The sequence below is a fragment of the Anabas testudineus genome, chromosome 15 (genome assembly GCF_900324465.2).
Source record: "Anabas testudineus chromosome 15, fAnaTes1.2, whole genome shotgun sequence".
Taxonomy (NCBI): domain Eukaryota; kingdom Metazoa; phylum Chordata; class Actinopteri; order Anabantiformes; family Anabantidae; genus Anabas; species Anabas testudineus.
Window position 1 is genome coordinate 11,030,261 of NC_046624.1, and position 22,740 is coordinate 11,053,000.

A 22,740-nucleotide genomic window follows, 5' to 3' on the forward strand; every position below is an offset into this window, starting at 1 on the left:
GTCTACAGCATATTATACTACACTGCAACATGTCACCTTATGTTTTCTATTCCATATTACAACATGTCTTTATATGTTATAGTTTTTATTTCTTTAATTATGTACTGTATCACATTATATCCACTGTAAAGTCACTGAGCAGGAAAGGTCTTAACTACTGCACTGTGCGTATCTGCTTGTCTTGTTATTTAATTGTTCTTGTGTCTGTTTCAATAATATTTTTCATTCTATATACTTGTAATATTTTCTTTGCTTCCTCTCCTTATCCATTTTTATTTCGGTCCTTTTTTCCCTTCTGGACCTGAATTTCCTCTCTGGGAGTCAGATCGGTGTCCGCTCGGTCGCTGCGCCTTCAGATTTAAATGCAGCGCACACACAGGTTCGGGGGGGGCGGAGTCAAACAGCTGGATACTCGTAAGGAGATCGTGTGCGTGTGAGACCACGCAGCGTCTACGCATTTCGGCATCAGAGAAAACAACTACCAGGACTTCAGTTGCTGGGGACAAAAAAGAAAAACAACTTCTAGGAAAAAGGGTACTCCGTGTCCTCCAGGGTGGAATAGTTTTGGGCTAGAGTTACCCGAGGAGCGCAGGACTGGTTTACGCACACAAGTTGCCAAAAAGAGCAAAAACCTACAGACAAACCCAGAGGCTGAAGGTGAGCTGTCTCATATTTGCTCTTCATGTTCATCTTTGTTGCTCGGAGGCGATCAGCCCGTAGTGTGTTCAGTAAGAGGACACGAAGCTGAGCTGAGTTTAGGTGGAAAAGGAAAATACGCGAGAGTCCGTGGAAACTTTGATGTGTTGTAACAGTTAACCCGTTCATCGGCACATTAAAACTGTGCGGCTCCAAACTCTCGAAGCAAGCGATCTAAAACCTAGGAGCTTCACAAAAGCAATGCCGAAGCGATATTACATTGAAATGCATGGCAGGTGTTTGTAATCTTTGTGTATACTGGTCAGTTGTGCGCTCCTGAAGTGGAGCTGCGACAATTAATCATTAGACTAAAGCTCGTTTGAAATGTATTTATAATCGAATAATCGTTCTTAGTCCTTCCAGTGGTCTCAAAAATAACCTGCCTTCTGCTTCTCAAATATGAGATCATGCTTTCTTTATGTCTCCAGATGCTTTTCTTTATCATATTCATTCAGCTTTATTGTCACTGTAGAGTACAGGTGCAGATAAAGTCTTATTCCTTTTTCACTATAATGAAAAATATGAATAATGAAAACCATGTGAATACGTAACCTGAGAGTTTATAATTAGTTAGAGTTGAAAGTAGTTACTCAGATTACTTGTGTAATCTGGTGAGAGGTCATGATGGCCGTGATGATGATGATGTTGCTTTTCTTCTCCCATCATTCTCCATTTTAAAGGACACATCTGTCGTGCTGGCGCCCCATCCACCAACCCCCATCTTCCAGAATGAATCAATGCAGATGTCAGGCACACAAACGTAAATGTTAGTACTACTTGAGCAGGTATCGCTCGGCTGGCCGAAGAGGAAAAAGAAGAGAGGGTCTGTTCAAGGTGCTGGAAGATGTCTCTCTGGATGATACTACCTGTTAGCCTCCCAGCTCTGACCATCACTGGGATATGGGTTGTGTAAGTTACATTTCTCTCCCAGTAAAAACCTGTAAAATTATGTATTAGTTTCATACACTCTCAAAATTGTATGTTTCAAAAAATACTTAGAATTAATGCTAAATAATATAAATATTGCAGTGCATATAACAAAAATAATATAATATAAATATGGTTTGGAATTGATCTGTCACACACAATACCAATAGTAATACTTTGGATATTTTTTGACAAATTAGAAATCTCTTGTTTATACTGAAGCAAGAACCTCTCGATATCCAAGTCTCGCTTGGCTGCAGGCGAGCAGCACTGCATATTTACCCTGAATTCCTGGGAACCATGGCGATTGCATGTGGATTAACTCTCTCCAGAAAGGATATGGTATTATCTTCCCTCTTTCAAAATTGAGACATGCAGGTTTGCAGCGTGTCTTAATGATCTGCTGTGGAGTTTCCGAACAGATGTATGGGTTATGTTTGAGCTGACAGCTCTCGTCGCTGCTCTGTTATTACTTCGAGAGGAGGAATTCAAACCCCAAGGGGGAGAGAGACAGATGGCCCAATTACAAATTGTCATATCTAGGCTATGTCCTATATCTGCAGTGAGATGCGAGGCAACTAAGCAGTCTAATCGAACGCCAAGGCTGACATCTTACACACCAGTTAGTGTTTTTGAACATGGCTCTGTAATCAGGTGGACAGAACGGTACATAAACAGACGAGCTGAGCTGTTAACTTTACTTCAAATTGGACAATGTGATGGTGAAAATTAGTGCAGGTATTGCACACTTCTTTCCACTTTTGGCTTTTGTTTCAGACGTAGAAAGCTGATCTGAGTGAAGAAGGCAAATGCTGCTGACTGTCAGTACCTTTAAGTTCATTTCCTTCCCATTACCTTGACAAGGGAGTCTTGTTTTTAAGGGTAGTCACTGGCTTTTTCCATGGTTGTGGAATGTCAAAGGATGGGAAATGTTGCGCAACTCCCTCTTTTACTCTGGGTAACTGAATGGGAGTAAGATAAATACTGGAAAGGTGTAATTCACTCAGCATACGGGGGCCATGGCCAAAGTCTGTTACGTCTGTGTGAAGTCTGAAGAAGCTCAGGTTAGTGCCTGCCTAAGGAGCTTAATGTATATTATTATGTTTTACTAACATTTTAGTTAAGCAACGTGTGGCTGCACTATGTCCATAAGAAGCACTTTTTTTCTGTTTAGATTTGAAGTTGTCTTAAGCAAACCTTTTGGTTTTGGTTTTAAAATACCTGAACAACCAGTCTGAAAAGCAACTACAGTCTTGCCTACACTGCCAAGTTCATTCACACTTAATTCATCCCACCCTTTCCTGTGGTTTCTGATATGTTATATTTGGGAACTTTCACTGTCTATTCCAGATTTATCCATGAAATACTTTCCAAAATGTTCCTTGTTGAATCCCAAATAAAAACACGCTCTGTTCTACCTATATATTGCTCACAGGCATACAATTACAGTTTACGATCACTGCAGAGCTTTGATAGAGGTCTAATTATGTAAACAAACCTGTAATTACTTTGCCTCCTCTGAGCACAGAATGCACTAGTTTAGTTCCACATACCACTAAAAACAGCACTTATTTAGAAATGTCTCAGAGCTGCACTGCTGCTATTTTAGCTTTGGAAGCTGACCACATAGAAATATGTACACATAAGGCTTCTCAACATGGCTATAGCTACATTTATACATTTTCTATAGCTCTAGATTCAAACTTTCCATGGTGTCTCTTGGTGATCCTCGACATTTATAGTAAGTCTTTTGTGTTTTTGTTCAAGTTGCTGCGTTTCATGTGCTTAGAGCTGGAGCTCTGGCAGCCTTCTACCTGATGGCCATATTCCTCTTGACCACTGCTCTTTACAGACAACATGCCTGCCATCTGTCTTGTATGACTTTCACATGGTGATTCCCATAGCCCAGTGCTAACCAATAACCAGCCATGCAAGCGCTGCAACCCTCTGCAGCAAGCAGACTTTACCAGACATGCATTTACCTTTTACACGTAGAGAACCAGCTGCAAAATTAGTGACATCTTAGATGTCTTAAAAGATTAGATGGAGAGATTAGTTTTTTGATTTGAGGTTTTTCATGTAGGGTTTGTGTGGTGGATCTCTCTTATTGTACAAGACAGTCCTAACAGATGCAATTGTATGATGACACAAACCAAACTCTAATACCTGAGCTGTAATTGATGGCAGGATCTTTACATTTAATGCATGAGAGAAATGAAAGACAGTCATGTAACACACTAGAACCATGGATGAACTGTGCAGGTTTGTTATGAAACAGTAAACATACGTTTGTAATAATTACTGGATTATTATCCGGTTACCTTTAAGCTGTGCACCAAATTATTAAAGGCTTATTGTAACCATATGCTGTAGCTGTTATTGCCAGTGAGCAGCCACAATGAGAATAATTATAAGATGATAAGACTGTAATTACACAACTGTCTGTGTCTTTTTTTATATGTGCAAGACCTTACGTACCAGTTTGGTCATCTTGAAGGTCTGACTATGTGTTATGCTTGAAATACAGTTTGCTTCCTAATAATCTTTGGGAATTGTATTGCACGAGCTGATCACATGCGTCTTCTTTGCTTGTTAGGATCTTGTGGGTAGAAGGTGTGTGTGTCTTTAGATGTTCCGGCCCTTCAAAGACTGGCTTGTGAGCATGATGCTGTCAGCCCTGGAAACATTGTTAATTGGTATTTAGCCTCTTACTGAACTAGCACTGCTAAAACAAATCAGGACAGATAGTCTCTCCATTTGACTCTCACTGTCTCTCATTGTTTGTGTTTCCATCCTTTGTCTGCAGTTTCAAATATTGTTTTAATCACTGAATATGTGTGTGAATAACAAGGGAATAATGTGACAATTACGTTTTTTCTTTTTACATCTATCCAGAGACATGGTTAAATTATCATGTTTAACTGTATATTTTCTTTGACAAGTATTTACAATTTAAAAGAAGAAGAAACTAAGATTAAGACGACTTTTTGCCTCTGGCCTTCATATTTGGTATTGCAGCCAACTACTGAACTTGCAGACTTGTACATATTTGTCTCATTTACATCTGTAGTTCCATTTGACTTGGACATGTACGGACAGAGCAGACACAGTTCAGCTGTACACGTAGCTGCTGGAGGAATAATTAAACCCAGTGCAGCAATATCTTAAATTGAGCCATTCTTTAATATTACACCAACCCGAAACCTTTCACTCACTGACAGCAACCATAGATGTATTATGAGAACTGACTACTGGATGAAAAGATGGAGCCCATTCCTTCTTAGTATCTGGCCCCATAGAGCCAGCTCACCAGTGATCTCATCCAGTCTCAGCCCAGGTCTCCCCATATATTCATGGGAAAAAATAAAGTAATCATATGTCTTCTAGACTTTCCAAATAATACAAAAATATAAAATCAAATGCTAATTTAAAAAAGAATCTATTTTTGGGGATAGTGATGCTCAGAGAAATGTATTTACATTTTTATAGTGAGTCCTCAGGCTGGCACAGTGGTGTAGTGGTTAGCACTGTTGCCTCACAGCAAGAAAGACCCGGGTGAATGCATGTTAGGGTAATTGGCGACTCTAAATTGCCCACAGATGTGACTGTGTATGTGTATGGTTGTCTGTCTCTGTATGTCAGCCTTGTGATATGCTGGCGACCTGTCTAGGGTGTACCCTGCCTCTCGCCCAATGACAGCTGGGATAGGCTCCAGCACTCCTGCAACCCTTAAGAGGACAAGCGGCTAATGGGTGGATGGTGGCCCCTTTTGTAATAATTCACTATAGTAAAAATGCTTTTAGGCCAAAGTGTCATGTGATCAATGTGGAAGTTGCAGTACTGTGGTTTGGCTACTAAGCCAAAATTGCTTCATTGTCTGGCTAAACCATGAAGGTATTGGCAGAAACAATGAACTAATAGTAACTAACAATAAAAAGCTGTGTATTTTAACTTTGAAACATAGCCTACCGTTAACTTTTCATTGCTCTCTGGTGGACAAACTGTGCAATGGTAGCACTGTTTCTAAATTGTAGTTCCATACATCTTTTATTTCTCCATCAGCTGATGTACACTGATACATATATATTTGCAATAAGCTGACACACCATATCAATCTAATTCAATTTTTTTAATTGATGACTCTCTTGAGGACATTACGCCCCTAGAGCTTCCATTTCTTTGCCCAGTGCTACAAGTAAATACAAAGTTCAATATAGGTCTTGAACTTGTAGAATCCACTTTCTGTCTTTTGATCCTCTGGCCATTGACCTCTCTGCAGATGTGGCTGGTTAGTGACCTGATCAAATGAACTCTTCTTTCCAGATAAAGTGGTTAAATGTCAGTTTGCCCAGTCATGCAGGTTGAACATATAGGTGCAACTCAGGGGTAGGTCAGACTGCCAGGATTTTAGTGTCGTCACTATCGTCACTTTTATTCATTTTTGGTCAATATTGATTGTTTGTACATCATACTCTTAGATTGTCAATTTGGTTAAAGACTATTGTAGTCAGATATGCATTAGATGTTGTGTGTGCACAATAAACCAACATATTAGAGGATAATATTCATTAATATAACTAAAAATATATTTATTTTGAGATAGATAAATATTAAAATTGTATAAGTAGCTCAAGTTTAGATGTTCAGTTAAAAACTTTTAGTACAGTCACATTATATATGTTTCAGCAAAAGCCTGAACATCTGGATCTGAATCTGGATGTTGTACCTGTGTGTCATGGGTGATAACCCTGAACTCAAAGCAATGGGAGAATATAGAAAAGCAAATATATATGTTTTCATAGAAATTGTCTCACACTTCTGAATAGTTTTTAATGATATAAGAGTATGACAATTTTGCAGTTGCCTTTGTTTTCCTAATGAGTCTTCCTCTCTTTTAGGTACGCCATGGCCCTGTACAACCAGCATGTTTGCCCTGTGGATAACTGGTACAGTGTTCTGCTTTGCTTCATCATACCTCTATTGATTCTTACATGTTATATATATTCATGTCTTGTAATCTGGTGATTTGTCACTGTCAGTGTCATCATCTTTACCAGGCTTTTTGTCCATGACATACAATTTAACATGTTGCTGTATTTAAACAACAGGGTTATTTCACTTCACACATAAATCATCTTTCATAAACATCAGATGAACAAATCTAAAATGTTACTGAACATCTGTTGTTGTTCTTGGTTTATGCACTGACCTAATCACGTAAACATCATGATGTTTGTACAAATTAAATAGTAATTCCACATGTTCTGAGAATATATGATAACAAAATATGTTTTCTTTCTGAATTAAAATTTGGTAATTGGTGATTACCCAACACTGAGCTTTACACTACTCTGTGTGTGTGTGTGTGTGTGTGTGTGCGCATGTGTGTGCATGTGTGTGTGGACATGTTTGGTGCTCCAGGTTGTACAACCAGTCATGTGAAGAGGAGCTGTATTTGCAGAGTGGGCCAACGTTATGCTGCACACTAGACAATGTTCCTCTGATCAGGTCAGTGAGACTCCCAGCCTGAACCCAACCTTACCTCTCCTCTGTCTTTGTTTCTAGGTTCAAAACAGGAACAAGGTCCCATTGTTTTACGTGTCCCCAGTCAGCACATTGTTGATAAAAAGCAAGTAGGCTTAAAGGAGGGAGTTCTAAGAGGCCTGAGGGTGTGTTACCCTGTGTGTGTATCTGAAAATAACTTGGGGCTCCTGCCTGCCACTGTGGCTGTTTAGAGGCAAACCAAGAGTCTTATTTTAACTATGTAAACACACACACACACACACACACACACACACACACACACACACACACACACACACACACACAGATGTCAGCTTATGTGTGGAAGGAAATTAAGACACTCCCACTCTTTTGTTTTTCATTTTGGCTCAGATCAAGGACCACTTGTAGAATGTAAACATTGTGATTTGCATAAAATGTGGAGAGAATGTTAAAACAAATGCAGCTTGTTTTTCTATGTATGGTAAATGCAGACATGGAATGAGCTTAGCAATGTACCAAGTGGGCCTCAAACTGTATATGCAACTACAGATTAACAAAGACATAGAGGAGAGTCTAAATGTTGCATGTTGCTCTTTACTGCTATTGACTATTGATAAAGGCAAAAATAAAATCATATGCTGTTGTAGTTAGTTTGTAATTGACTCAATCAAACAATGTCAAGTCTTCAAAAATATCATAAGTGTGAGTACTAGGCTTTATTAAATCTATTGTATGTAATTACATCTGTGTGTGAGTGTGTATGTGTGACTGCAGTCAGCTGAGAAGGCTTTGTAGGCAGCAGCAGCCTGTCTGTCTCCTGCCTTCTCCTCCTACAGACCTTGTTCATTGCTAGACTCGAGGCAATTCACACTAGGTGAAAAGTCACAGGCTTGATGATGGGATGTGAGGAAGTACCACCAGTCCCACCACTTCCTTGTTACATGAACACAATGCAGCTCTAAGAACATGCATATTTCAGAGTGCACAACGTAGGGGGGGGGAAATTGTGGCGTGCTGGTGTGAGTTCAGGTTCGCTCACAGTATGTCACTGATTTATTTCTGTGTACTCTTTCTTGCAGTAAGTGTGGGACTCTTCCCCCTGAGAGCTGCTTCTTCAGTCTTATCTGCAGCACAGGGTCATTCATGGGTAAGGCATCACATGCAAAAATGTCTGGTTTCCACTTGAATAATTTTTTTTAGTTATTACACCTGACTGCCAGTAATAGTGAACTTACTATTTATTACATATTACATACTTTTAGCTTGTAACTTTTTGAGTTTCAGTTACCATTGTGTTACTTTTGCAAAACCTCTGCATGAACTGAGATTTGGCCTAATATTTAAATTTAAATTAATAATCCCCTGTTACCAAAACACATGCAACTATCCTAGATCTATTTCCTTAATGTTATCTTAGTCAACTTAGTTAGAATCTGACCCATGAGATTTCTGATTGCTGGACATTGACCTCACACCCTCCACCACATACTCAACTACAGCTCCTTAGCTCATTCAAAGACACAGTTTTACTGACACTGGGGGCTGCACCTTTACCCCTTGCTGCTTTGCACTTTCCTGTGACACGGAGATGTTAACATTTCTCTAATGTCAAAGCATCTAAGTGTGATTCGGTAAGTTTTAATATGCTAATGGACAAAAAAATCGATGAGCTAGTCAAACTTAACAAATTCTAACATAAAATAATATCACTTAGATTACTAAACCCTAAAGTAACATGTCACCACCAACAATTGAGGCTACACGCAGTATACTGTGTCTGAGAGATTCTTTTGTGACCAGACTGTCGCAGTTCAGTGTGAAGTCTGTTTGTGCTGCTGTGAAAATCCAGCATCTCTGAGGCATGACCCCTGAACCACAGTGGGTCTGTCTAGACCTGCTGCTCATACATGTTGATGTAAGGGGAAGAGAGGCACCCTCTCTTTCAATATTTGTACTGTTATAGCTATACAAAAATATGATGTGGCAAGCAAATAGTGTATCAGCTAAACAGCGTTTGGGTTCCCACGGTGTAAAGCCTAACGAAATCATCACAATATTGCAGATTTTCTATCTTATTGTTGACATCTTTGTTGAGCCACAATGACGGGTTAAGTCTGCGTCAATTTACATGCAATTCTGTTGTAACTTTCCTGTGAACCATGCTTGTAACTTTACTCCTTACACAATATATCTGCAATGTAACTTTATAATTGGAGAAAACCGCAAGATAACGAAGATAAGTAAACTCAAGTCAATAAGCAGTTTATCACATGAAAGCATCTTCCAAAATGCAATGGTTTGTTTTTTGTTTTTACTGGAGGCACGAACAGTTTCTAGAAATGGTTTAACTGGATTATAACCCTACCCACTATGAGATTTCCAGTAGTAATATATTGTAATATACTTGACATTAATTACAGTGTGTTTAAATAAATGCATAAAAAATATTTTATTAATTAATAATAATATATGAGACATCACTTGTGATCTTTTAATAAGATATAAATTTTAAAGGTGTCTCATCCCACATGAGCAGGAAAGATCAGTCACATTTGTAGTAGTTCTTTGTAGTAGTTAGGTGCCGCACTGTTGCTTTTAGAAAATTGCTGATCCCATAGAAAAAGCTACCTTCACACACACACAAAAACCTTGCTTGTGGCCATTTCACATAAAACGGACATGCATACGCAGAGAAGATGCAGGGAAAACACACATGATGTAAATTTACATTTAGTCATTTTACAGATGCTTGACTGACAAGGTACAAGGCCAAGGCAGGGATGGCGGCGATGCTATCACTACACTATCCGTCTGCTTTTTTAACCCTCTTTTAAATAAAGGGTATCTGCGCCCATGTGCTGGTTTGAATGCTTCTCTGAGTCCACACGTGCTGTTCCTGCGTTAACTTGTGGCTATGACTATCCCGATCTAGTTAATGTTTTCCAGCCGCGGCTTTGACATGTTCTGTGTGTGTGCACATGTATATAAAGCACAGGAGCAGGGTCCTTGCCTTGTTTGTCTTTTCATGCCTGCAGCAGCCATTTAAGGGCAGCCTGCATGATTGTCTAACTCTCAACTATAGCTTGATAGATCTAAGAGGGAGCCAGAGACAAAGCCACGATTAGACTGTGATCCTTGTAGAATCAAAAAGAACTTGTAACATTGTAAGATCTATGCTGTGTATAGTTGAGATCCAAATTACTGCCGTGGTTTTTGGCTGTAACAAGAATAGAACAGGCTTTCTGAGATTATGTGTGTATTTATAAACAGTGTATGGAGAAAGACTACACACAGTATACTTTGCCTGAGACGTGTCTGGTAGTGAGGTCAGTTTAGGCAGCAGTGAAAGTCCAGCACCTTTAACCAGCTCTGTTAGCCAGCCAGGATGACTGAACCACACCAAGTTAGTCTTTGGACAATGTTTTTTTAAGCATGTGGGGAAGGAGAGGCAGCACCAGCACTATCAGTTCGGAAACATTATGTCGCAACCAACCTATGTATCAGCCTTGCAATGTTTGGGTTCTCAGGATTTAAGCAAAATCATCACAGTGTTGCAGAATTCCTGTCTCACTGTTGCCATGATTTGACAAGACCTCACAATAATAGTGTTGTATAAGCTCGAACGGCCAATAAGGGGTTTATACAAGTAAAGCATCTTTCAAAATGCTTTGGTTAGTTTTAGAGTGTCATGATTTCACTGGAAGCAGGATGTGTTTCATGTTCTATTTATTAAATTAATTTAAAAACTCAAAAGACAATTGTCAATTTGAAAGACAGTTTGTAAACGCAAAGCTCAAACTGAAACTCAAAGCTGAAGTGGTGGTCTCATGATACACCGTAAGACTATACATATACATGTATGAATTTAACATTAACACATTACTGTTCACCTGTACAGGAGTATCTTTGATACCTCACAGTCTGTTATTCCTTATTGCTGTCCTGACCACATTTATGTTTCCACATTTATTTTATTCAGTAGAAAAACATCCAGAAATTCATCAACTTAATTAATCAACTTTTCAAACATTTATTTATGGTTTAATATGTTGTTATTTTTCAGGTTTGAAGTTTAGTTCAGTCGAATCCAGTCGCTTGAATGAAAGTATCTCGCAGAGCTGCAGGTGATATTAACATTATCAAACCTGATAAGAGCCAAAAAACAATGTTATCAGCAAAGATCTGCTGATAACTCTGCTGTATTCAGAGCTGAACAACTTATTTGAGGCCGACAAACTGACACGTCTGTGACTGCTGGGACAGTTTCCGACTGACCACATTTCTTGGTTCAAGCTGTCCGTTCCTAAACATTGGTTCTAGTTTTGATGTAGTAGGGAAAATAACAACACTATTTAGATTTGACTGGGTTGGTTAAATATCACCAGGTAGTTTCAGTGCTTTGGTTTTTAGGTCAAATTGTCTGCATTTACAGCTGCGTTTGTGTTTATTTCCTCCTTCACCATCCATGTAGTCTGTACACAGTGTAAGGTAATACTTGTTGTAAAGCATTATGGCTCATGGGTAACCTACAGAAGTAGGTTAAGTTGATGTGGCATGTGTAGTTGTACAACCAGCCATTGTGAATAATCAGTGCTTAGCTTCTTAGCGCATCGATCTTACTTTGTAGATTGTGCCTGCGACGCTTGGCTCAGGGGTTCACTCTGGGATAACGTGGACTCCATGAACTGGGCCTTAGCTCACAATTATTCTTGTTGTAATCCCTGTTCCCACCTTTCTGCCAGTGTACACACACGATGTTTCAAAGACAATGCACGTATTCTGCCTCTGCATACCTGCTGAGGGAGAGAGTGCAGCCAGGTGTTTGGATTGAAACGTATCCCCTTGAGCGGACAGTGAGGTTTCTTTTACCGTGAGGTGTGTGGAAGTCTCCATCCATACCTGTTGCCGACTGCAGAAACAAGGTTGTGCTTGCAACAGCGGGTTTGTAAATACATTAAACCACATCCACATTGTCACAATGTGACTTTCATGGGAGAACTGCAATGGTGTGTATACAGCAGTGTGTGTCAGAACCATCTTTCTGCTTCCTCTCCTGGGCTTCCTGAGTCCAGAGTAGAGGAGTGAGATTGTGAAAGGGCATCTGTGTGCAAGGTGATCAAAGCTAAGAGTGTGTTATGGACACTGGCATTTTGTATTTATGTATACCTGATCCTGTTGTTGAGCTTTTATACTGCTTAGTCATCAGACCCTTATACTGTAGGAACCTGTCAGCATGCACGACTTTAGAGTGCAAAAAGACAATAACTACTAGAAAAATGTTCTACCTTGTATTTAACCTTTATGTCTGGCGCTTTAATCTTTTTAGGCAAATGCCATGTTCAAACATGCTCATTTGTTATGATGAAAAAGTCCTTTTGGTGAAATACAGTAGGACAGATCTGCAGCCAGCCAGTCTGCGGCACAGGGACAGCAATGCTTTAATCTAATGAAACAAACTCCAGCTTTCTTGTCCCTTCAGCAATACAGTATGTTCTCCATTTTAAAAAAAGAAGTAAGGGGGGGAAAAAAAAGGGCACAATTGCTTCCGAGCCTGGAGACACTGCTGTTTGTTTTTCCATGATCGTAACTGAAATCACTTTGCCAAGATGATTCTAATGCTGAGAGAACAACAGCTCACAAAAAGCATAACCACAGACTTGCTAGGTAGTGCATGAATAGAAGAAGAAAAATAATACTCAAATGCACTTTTATGACATAGTCATATCCATAGCATCCAGTTGAGGGGGATTCCCTGCATACCAAGCTTGAAATCTGTGTCATTGTTTATCACTTTGCAGCATTGTTTACCTGCATGTTTGCTGTTAATTCATAAACAAAGAAAGGGTCCCCCTTTGCTAAATGTAGGCAACAGTTATTTATTTACATGTGTAAAATGTAATTATTGCTTCACACAGACATAATTGGAACATTGAAATAAAAGGCACATTGGTTAGTAAGTAAGTAAAAATAGTTTACAGTCTACTAATTATATAAAGTAGGTGGCAGCACTTGGTAGAAGAAAGTCATGAACTCAAACTATTTTTAATAACAGGAAATTACTCAACCATCACGTTTCAACATCAACTGTATGAAAGTAAAGTCCACTACAGAAATACATTGTGCCATGTTTGAGTATACCTATAATCATAATTGTGCAAGTGTGACTATAACAAAAGAACTGATATTTGATTTCTGTAGCCCTGACCTCTGGTGTCTCTCCTTTATCTTAAACAAAATCACATGCTGCAGCAAAATATTCTCCTTTGAGATTATTTGCTTCTAGAATCTTTATTCTACATCTTCAACATTGTGAATAAAAAAAAAAAATTTCAATCAATACCAGAACAACCATTGAATGAGTGTCCAGTTTGTAAAATGTGCCTGTGCCTCCATTGAGACACTGGCTTTGAGCCAGATGGGCCACAACATAATATCCAAACTCTCTAGTGAAGACAAAGCTTTGTATTGTAAAGTCCTGCAGTGACTTTTTTTTTTTGTTCCTCTCTGCGATCACACTCAGACCCTCTTAAACGGGCTCTTACAAACCCACTGTGACAGAGTTAATGCAACAGTTTAGGCTTGGGGACTGTATGAGTTTAAGGTCAAGACATGAGGGGCTCCTTGTCCCCTCTAATATTCTCTCAGCCTCCTCTTTTCCACTCAGCTCCTCTGCCCTGCTTTCACCATGCCCAGTCAACCTTCGTCGAGCAGCCTCCGTGAGAGAGGAGAAACAAAGAGAGACCAAGCAGGCGTCAGCTCCCCGGTGCTCTAACAATGCCCCCAGTCACAGCCCATTAGCACATCAGCAGTCATCTGTCCCATATACTGTACTTCAATTACTTTCACCTTTTAAATCTCACACCAACCCCCACCCATGTCTAGCGTTCTCACTTTCCCGCCATTTCCTGCCTCTCGTGTTCCCACTTGTTTAGGTAGAGAAATTTGACTTCCTGTAATTCTGAACCAGCTTCCAAAGGCTTGTGTTTCTTGGCTAAACTAGGTGTACAAGTGTTTGCATTACATAAAAGCCAGGCACTGTGAAACGTGCATGGTACTTTGTCGACTCTGAGTTTTTGCCTCTGTGCCTCTCTTTCTGTAGTTATGGTGATCGTGCTGCTTCGCTATGCCCACGTCATTGAGAAGCACCAAAACTGTGTTCTCAACACAGCGAGTCTCTCCACAGGCTGGATCTGTGCCGCTGGACTCATCATGGTGGGCAACTTTCAGGTAAGATGAACCAGTTCGGTTTCCCAGAAAAACAAGCACGGTGGTGAAATGCAATGATGACATTTATTACATTTACAGTAAAGGGAAGGAGAGGAATAAAACAGTCAACCTATTCTATGGTGTGTGTACACATATTTATATATAGAAAGAAGAAATATAAAACTAAACGATACAAAACAGTAGAAATAGATTTGTGGCAATTAATTGATTAATTAAGTGAAGGAAAATTTATCAAAATCATTCACAAACTATTTTCATAATTGATTAAAGCAAATGTGCTAAAATGTCTAGTTTCTTATGAGGACTTTACAACGTGTAAACGTTTTAATGCTACTTTTGAAGAGCCGAAACAAGACATTCAAGAGTAGCACAACAAGCATTTTTACAATGTGGAATGAAATTCTACAATGAACTGTTTTGACTGAAATGTCTCTATGCTACTGAGTGATATTCATGCCTGGATTCATTACTCTTCTTCCCTTTTCTTTTGTTTTAATGTTCTTCTAATTACTCCTTCCTTTCACTAGCGCTTTCACATACACACACACACACACACACACACACACACACACACACACACACACACTCCTTGTACAGTATTTCATCGTATATTTACATTAAGACTTGTTAAAGTGTGTTCTGCTGTCATACTGCACTGCTCTGTGTGGCAGCTTAGTGTTAAAACTTCACGTGAAGAAACCCAACCTGAATTCCTGCCCTGTAGATATTTGTTCTTTGGAAAAGAATTTATTCAAGTTTAAATATTTGGAGCCCTGGCTGCGTGCCTAGACCCTATGTGTGTGTGTATGTGTGTGTGTGTCCTTTTTGAAGAATGCACAAGGGAGAGTGCTTACGGGTAGCTTTGAGTCATCCTTTGTGTTTTTTTTTTTTCTAGAAATGAGAGGAAATTGATAAAATAGGCATTTTTGGTTTATGACACAAGTGAAAGTTTGTTGCCATTTTTATTTTGAACACATTGCTACTGTGACTGTTGATGAGGAAAAGGAGGAAGAGGACTTGTTGTTTAAATGCACCCATTGGCTTGCTTTTCATGCCAAGTCTAAAATATTTGCAGTGGTAACAGTTTTTGTTTTGAAATAAAAATGTATTTAATTACAATGAGGAGTAATGTTACCTCGATCAAACCTGTCAGTGTTATATAAGTGTGTTATCTCTAGAGAACGCCCTGTTATGTATTAAGGCCAATCCAACAGTTTTCTACCTTTCAGTGCCTACAGACAGTAATTTGAATGCTGATTTTGTCTGCCAGGTGTGGCAGCGAAGAACTGTATTTAATTTGCGTATGTCTGAAATTGACGGTGTGACGAGGAAGAATCCTTTACAGGAGTGTTGAACAGATGTGCGGTGGCAGTTTGTCTGAGAGTGCACAAAGTTCGGCTTCACCTTCTTCCCGCTTTTCCTCTGGGGCCTCTGCTCTGCAGAACTGGGAGGAATTTTATGGGAAGAGCCAGGAGGAAGTGAGTCATCAAATGTGGCCATGCATGGAGAGGAGCTGGGCAGACAGGGTGTGTGTAGCAGAGGCCCCATCTACTATATAACCAATCACAGGCTGCTCGCTCACAGACTCGTGCCTTATACAGTCGGGGACATTCCAGTGGGATGGAAATAGAGATATCATTGATGGTGAATAAACTGTGGAAACCACATGACAGAGTAGAACTCTTGCTGAAAAAACTAAGCTCAGACCCAAATGTGTCTTAGAAACATATGGACACAGCATCCACAGGCAAATACTACAAGCAAGTAGAAATCAGAGGAGAAAACAAACCTGTCAGACCAAAGCTGGTTCGAGCACCAAAAATACACCACATGGCCACATACCCGGTGGTGGCAACTGCTTCAGTTTGTAGCTGTGTGTTACATAAGGCTGTGGTCTGGCCACCGGGGCTTTTCCTGTCAGGCGGTCTGATAGTTTGGGCCAAAAAACACATTAATAGATGATGGAGAAACACATTGCTGCCACATAGAGGCCTTCGAGTGTGACAAGGTTGGATTGAAAGCTGCCTCAAGGAAGCGGAGAGGAAGAAAGCAGGCCGGAGGAGACAGGTACATACTGTCAGGATGCAGATTAAACACAGCGTTGTTTCCTTACTGATGCTGTTCCAGCTGCATCAAGTCCTGTTCTCATCACTGCCTAATTGTTTCTATGGGTTTTATGTATATGATGTTTTTGTTTAGTGGTTTCCTGATGTATTTATAGTCTGTAGCTTAGCATGAAAACTCCAAACATGGTTTAGCGTGTTTATGGTTTATTTCTTAAAAATTTGGAACTAATCCTTTGACTGTTCTGGCTTCAATGTGCAAATAATAATGAGCACATGTGACATGGCCACAGATTCAATATCCTCTAATGTGCATTTGGACACAAGATGAAAGCTAGAAAAGATTAAACCGATGTAGTCTTAGTGACAGAAAGTTGGAGGTGCTAGTTAAAGTCAGAAAATGAAGTGTTCAGTGAGTTGAATAAAGTTAGTGTTGGGAAAACTCATTACGGTCTTTGCAACATTACGTGATGTGGCGGGTGTGTCGTAAGCAGTTGAGAGGCAATAGAGTTTCAATTCATCTTACTTGGTTCTGTTTCCAGAAAGTGGAAACTGGAGCTGGGTGTCAGTTGGACTTGTTCTCACATCTACATCCCCACACCCCTTATCACTCTGCACACACTTTTAACACCCTTCATCAGAGTAATGCACAACCATTAAAATAAAAAGATCACTGTATCTCTCTCATATACACAACAAAATCCCCTCACTGCGCAAACACACATTTACTTTTGTTACCAGCTCTCTTCTCAGTGCAAACATCATTGCTATTCATTTATTCAGTGGAGCTGTCAGCCTGCAGCAACACATTTATCACTTATTTACTCAGTCATAAAACTCAGTCTTGAAGAAAAACTGTATATTGAAATTGGGCACCAGTTGTTTCAGAAAATAGGACGGTTGTAGTTGTACTCGCAGTCTTCTCTTTACTGTCATTTCCCTCCTTTATGTCTTTCATGTTTCATTCACATTTTAGCCCGCTCTATTGCTGTCATGATCATTTAATCGAAAGCCTTCTTTTAACCCCCGTTCACCCGGCCCGCTCCGCTTATCTTACGTCTGTGACCCTCCCTGCTGTGACAGCACATGGTGCTGGCATAATGTGTAAAGTGTGAAAACATACATAAAGTGGAACAGCACATGTTTACTTAATATCTTAATGCATCATTAAGCCAGGAGGTAATGGCTGCAATTAGTTAGCGAATCTGGGACACCAGGCAACACACGCAAACAGTCACACGCAGGCACATTTTGGAGTTTATAGATTTAAGCTGCAGCTACTTTGTTTTTTTTATTGATTTATGTGTTGATTATACTACTGAGAATTGAATTGGTTGCTGTACAAAATATCAACAAATCCCCACAGTTGGTAAAAACTGGAACTATTGTAGTGATAAGATTATTAAAATAGATTTATTTTCTGTGAGTTGACTAATTGATTGTTTTATCTCATGTATGGATACAGCATCAGTTAAAACAGGACAGCGTCAGGAAAACAAAGCATATGGTTGATGTTTGTGCGTGTGTGTGTTTTTCCATACACACACTCAGTTTTCCTACTGAGTGTAGTGAGCACTCAGACCCCCACTGTGCCAATTTGTCAGTTGCCGAGGAAGAAACAGGATTTGCTATGAAAGGTAGTAGACTAAAATAGAATTACTACAGTGCACAAAACACAGCTTTTTGAACACAAGCCTGTGGACCGCTGATCCGTTCTGGAGATAATCCTAGAAAAAGATGAATTATTGCTGTGGGTATTTTTCATATTGAACTGTCTAGAAATTTCCCACTTCAAGGATTAGCCTACAACACAAGAATGTACAGTATGTACTCACGGGGTTAATGGACAAGTGGCTTACAAGCCAAAATGAAAGAACTTCTGGGTTATAGCTCTAATGATCCCTCAGAATTATGTGGTTCGGAGGGGCATTGTTATTCCAAACACGAGGCTTTGACCACTTAGCCAAGAAAAGCAAATCTAGTCATGTGTCCAAATTACTTTAGTCCTCAGAGATGTGTTCCTAGCTTTGGCTAATGTTCATTGAACCTCTTATCTGTTCTGATCAGTACGTCTGAGCTCTGTGCGTCTGGATGTGTGTGTGTGTGTGTGTGTGTGTGTGGATCCTGCAGTGGGTGTCACATGCTCCTGAGCAGCTCTGTTGTGTATTGTTTCTTTGTTCTTGTGACCAGCAGAGAAAAGGAGGCGTTCTGCTTGGTACATATCACCCTCTCTTTTTTTCACTCGTTCTTCTTTGGCTGGTTACAAAAAGAAGTCTAAGAGGCTTTGAACAAATTATTATACAACAGAGAATAATCTGACCCAACAGCGCCGTGCTGAAGCTGTCTGTTCTGGCCCGTTTCTGATTGTTCCCCTGTTCAGTAGTTTTCAGCTGCTAAACTGCTGATGTAGTGTATTATCATTATTTCCTTCTTAACCTCTCTCCTCTCTCCCTTTTCCTGCCATGACAGGTGGATTATGCCAAAGTCCTCCACTATGTCGGAGCAGGCATTGCCTTCCCCACCGGTATGCTGTTTGTGTGCCTGCAGTCAGCGCTGACTTACCGACTGGCCAAGACCCAAGGGGAGTACAACGTCGCCCACCTCCGGCTCGGCATGACCCTGCTGGCCTTCGTTGCCTTGGTGCTCAGTATCCTCTCCAGCCACTGACAGATGGCAGCGTTCATCTGTTTGCACATCACTGAAAGCTGTGAAACCTCTGATAAGACAAGTTTTAAATTAATAATTTAGGACATTTTCAGAAAAAACACTTTGTGTCCATTAAATATGAAGCGGCAGTCACCAGACAGTTAGCCTAGCATAAAGACTGAAAACAGGGAAACATTTAGGCTGTTGTTATGCTCTGGGAACAGAACCAATGTCAATCAGTTTTCATTTCTGCTGTTGTCCTTAACCATGTTTCCAGGCGGTGTTTTTTTCTGTCAGGAGAGCTTCGTCCTGCAACATGCATCAGCCATCTTCGAATGGGTGTTCTGTGTCATCGTCATGCTGTTTTACGGGACATTTGCCTTCGAGTTTGCCAGCATATCAGGAGATACTATGGTGGTGCTGGCTAGAGGAGGAGCCCTGGGACATGCTGGGAGAGAACACAAGATGGATGCACTGGGGGTACACTCACAGCCTGAAAACATGGCCATACTGTAGCCCGTTCATCAACCATGATGCCACATGGTTGGCTTGTTTAATCCTTAAAATGCCGGTTGTCAAATGAGTTTAATTATTCATTTCCAGCCAGACTCGTCCAAAGCTTCACCAGTGCAGCAGACCAGTGCAGCAGCCCTTCACGGCAGAGCAGATTCTACTATTTCTACCTGACGGGTGTAGATCTGCCGCCACTGCTGGAGAGTACAGCTTGTATTGTTCTCACATCAGAGCTTTGTGGCACCAAAGAACTTGTTTGCATTTTGCACATTACACAAGTTTGACACCAAATTTTCTCCCAAGTTGCTTCTGTCCTGTGTGACCAGCAATCAGATCAAGAAAATGTCCCGAGATACTGTTATCTGCCTGAATAAGTGGCCTTGATGCACTGCCGTGATGCTTTGATTGCAAGGGGGTGAAGACTGCCGGACTGCCCAGCTGACAGTATTACAGTGAGTGAGACGGAGAGATAGAGATGATCACGAATGAGTGTTACAGTGAGAGCAGGTTTAAATCTTGTTTGCCTGCAAAAGAATGGACAAAAGCAATACATTTTAAAGAAACTGTCAAACAGAAGTAAATAAATTCTTTAGTTAATTCTGGAGACAGAACAGCACAGTGGTCTGCATTTTCCAATCATTTAAACTTTCATTGAGTAATATTTTTGATATATCAAATAATTTTAATGTCCAAGAATCCTTTCATAGTACTAAACCTCTCAAGAGTAACAGCCTACTCTGCTTAGATTTAGCTGCATTTAGCTGATTGTAGTTATTCAGTCTGCCAGCTACAGTCTACAGTGCACCACCTTCCAGCCAAAGTTACCTAATGCATGGTAAAAAAAACATCATCAATTTTTGTTGTGGGTGATGTGCTGCCTCATTATTATTATTAACACCATATTGAACATACAGTAGATCGGGTGCCTTGGTAATTCAAGCCTTTATGACTGTATCTTTATACTAGGATCAGTACACTATACCAACCTCAAACCTCAAATACTTTCTCTCTTTAGAGTCCGAATGAATATTGAAAGAGACGTGACACAGTGTCCAGAGGCTGAATGTGTACCAGCTAATTCAAGCCAGAGCTCTGGGTTTATTGAGTTGTGACACGTGTTTTCAGGTCTATTGGATGCAGGTCTGCATCTCATTATTCCCCAACAGCAAGGAGCAAAAGACACTATTGCTTCACCTTCTTACTTTTTCTTCGAATCTCAGAACCCTCCGTAGCTGGGGTTTTTACAGTGTGTCCAGCTAGTGTGGTTGGGTAAAAAGAAAAAGTAAGGAATTGTAATTTTAAACCTAAATGAGATGAACTGTCCAGCGTCTGTGGTACCGTGCAGCAGTACATGCCAAATAACAGTCCGCTTGTGGCTTCGGTGCTAAAACACAAAAGGTCTTATTCTGTAATTTTTCCTTGAGTTTAGCTGTGATTATGGTAACATCAGATAAATGGAAGCAGTAAGATGGAGTCATAAGGTCAGTCTGTGGAGGAGCGGCTGCAGAAGGCTGCATAAACACTCGTGAGTGCCAACAACACCAAAGCGGACATTTTGCATTACCAGTTCTTTGACATTTAAAAATGCTCCCTGTTAAAGTCTGATAAATACTACAAAATACTTGTTTTCTTTCTCTGTGCACATATTCAAACGTATTCAAACATATTCATTTACGTTTTTCGGGCCTTCTGTGCTGTGTTGTGATTTAGCAGAGTTGTGGCAGAATTACTGTTCATAACCTTTGGTCATTTCTAACATGTCAGTGTAATATTAACAGTGAAAAACCAGAGCAAACATAGGGTTTACTGTAACAGTGATGACCTTCAAACAGTGAAAATATCACTCTGTAATATCACAACTAGGGACAGTTGGGCAATGGTTTTGTTAGTTACAGTCTGTTACATAATGACTGAAATATACTAATTCACTCTCAGACTGAATGTATGAATACTCTCAGCAAGACTGAAGTGGAAAAGCTTGTGCACGCTGCTTTGTGGAACAGGGTGGAAAGGCTAAACACCACCAACCACTCCACTGATCATTTGCTTCTCCCTACTGGTCAGGCTGCTTATTGCATATGAGTTTGTGTTAGAGCTATAATGCTGTAGATCAGCGCACATGAGGTCTTGTTCTTCTACTTGAAAAATGATTCATACCTTTTCGTATCCACAGACAAGGGTGTTTAGTCAGTTACAGGTTCAGGCCAAATTAGCATTTGTTTTACTTGTACATTTCCTCTTAAGGGTGGAGCTGCTGTAGTGACAAGTAAGAGTCGAGCTTGTGCTTCTGGTTATATTCTGATTGTTCTACCTGGCTTCATGTTGCGGTAAAACGTGACCATACACTACCATCGTTTAACAAATGAGTTCAAATCTGATGCGTTTTAAATGTTAAGCCAAATGGCGGTGCTGCTTCTGCTGCTCATTTTGTCTAAAAGTGTTGCATGTTGGGAATTTATGCTTAACACTCCTGTTCCCAGGTGAACACTACAAAGAAGAGATTTCTTTTGCATCGCCTGCTCCGTGTCCATTTCATTTCTTTACTTTTGTCATTTATTGATCTGTCTGATCTTCGCACTCAGGAAAACATTATGACACCAGCTACATCATTTGATTTAAAGCAGAATGAAATCTGTTTGCTTCTGCCTTCTGTTTGTATTAACTGAGTTATGTTTATGTGGATTTGTCATCAGTTTTATGTATTATAAGTGCAACTGCTTTTTCTTAGTTGAAGATTGATTAGCCATGATATAATAGATTATATTTGTTAATCAAGACTGTAAAGCTTAAAAATAAACATTCCTGTATAGTTAGCTTGTGAGAATGCATCTGCTGCTCACGCAAACATGGTTAAATATCAGCAAGAAAAGGTAGCTTACTCATTCAATCAAAAGATCATTGGTAAGAGCATTCTGACAAACTAACTGGCTGTAAAACTCACAAAAGTCCAATACTTGATACCTAACTGTCAGTTTAATTGCAAAATGCTCCCTATGTGCCTTATGTTTTGTTTTATAATTAAAACCAAAGAGGTCTAGGTTGTAAATTCTATTTTGATAAAAAGTCATATATGATTGTATATGTATGCCATAATGTTCAAAAAATAAAGTATAAAACAAAACAATATTTGAATAATTATTGTTTGCTTCCTACAATCTACAAC

At 39.9% G+C, this 22,740-nt stretch overlaps 1 protein-coding gene across 1 annotated transcript; it reads left to right on the forward strand.

The window, feature by feature from the left end:
• Positions 1 to 395: 395 nt before the first annotated feature.
• Positions 396 to 22,688, forward strand: zgc:154058 (Frag1/DRAM/Sfk1 family protein). Its single transcript, XM_026355355.1, has 8 exons — positions 396 to 657; positions 1,377 to 1,605; positions 6,522 to 6,569; positions 7,045 to 7,131; positions 8,208 to 8,275; positions 14,228 to 14,355; positions 18,888 to 19,065; positions 19,342 to 22,688. Exons 2-8 carry the CDS (start codon positions 1,541 to 1,543, stop codon positions 19,578 to 19,580), a joined length of 813 nt encoding a protein of 270 aa, XP_026211140.1. The 5' UTR covers positions 396 to 657; positions 1,377 to 1,540; the 3' UTR covers positions 19,581 to 22,688.
• Positions 22,689 to 22,740: the final 52 nt, after the last annotated feature.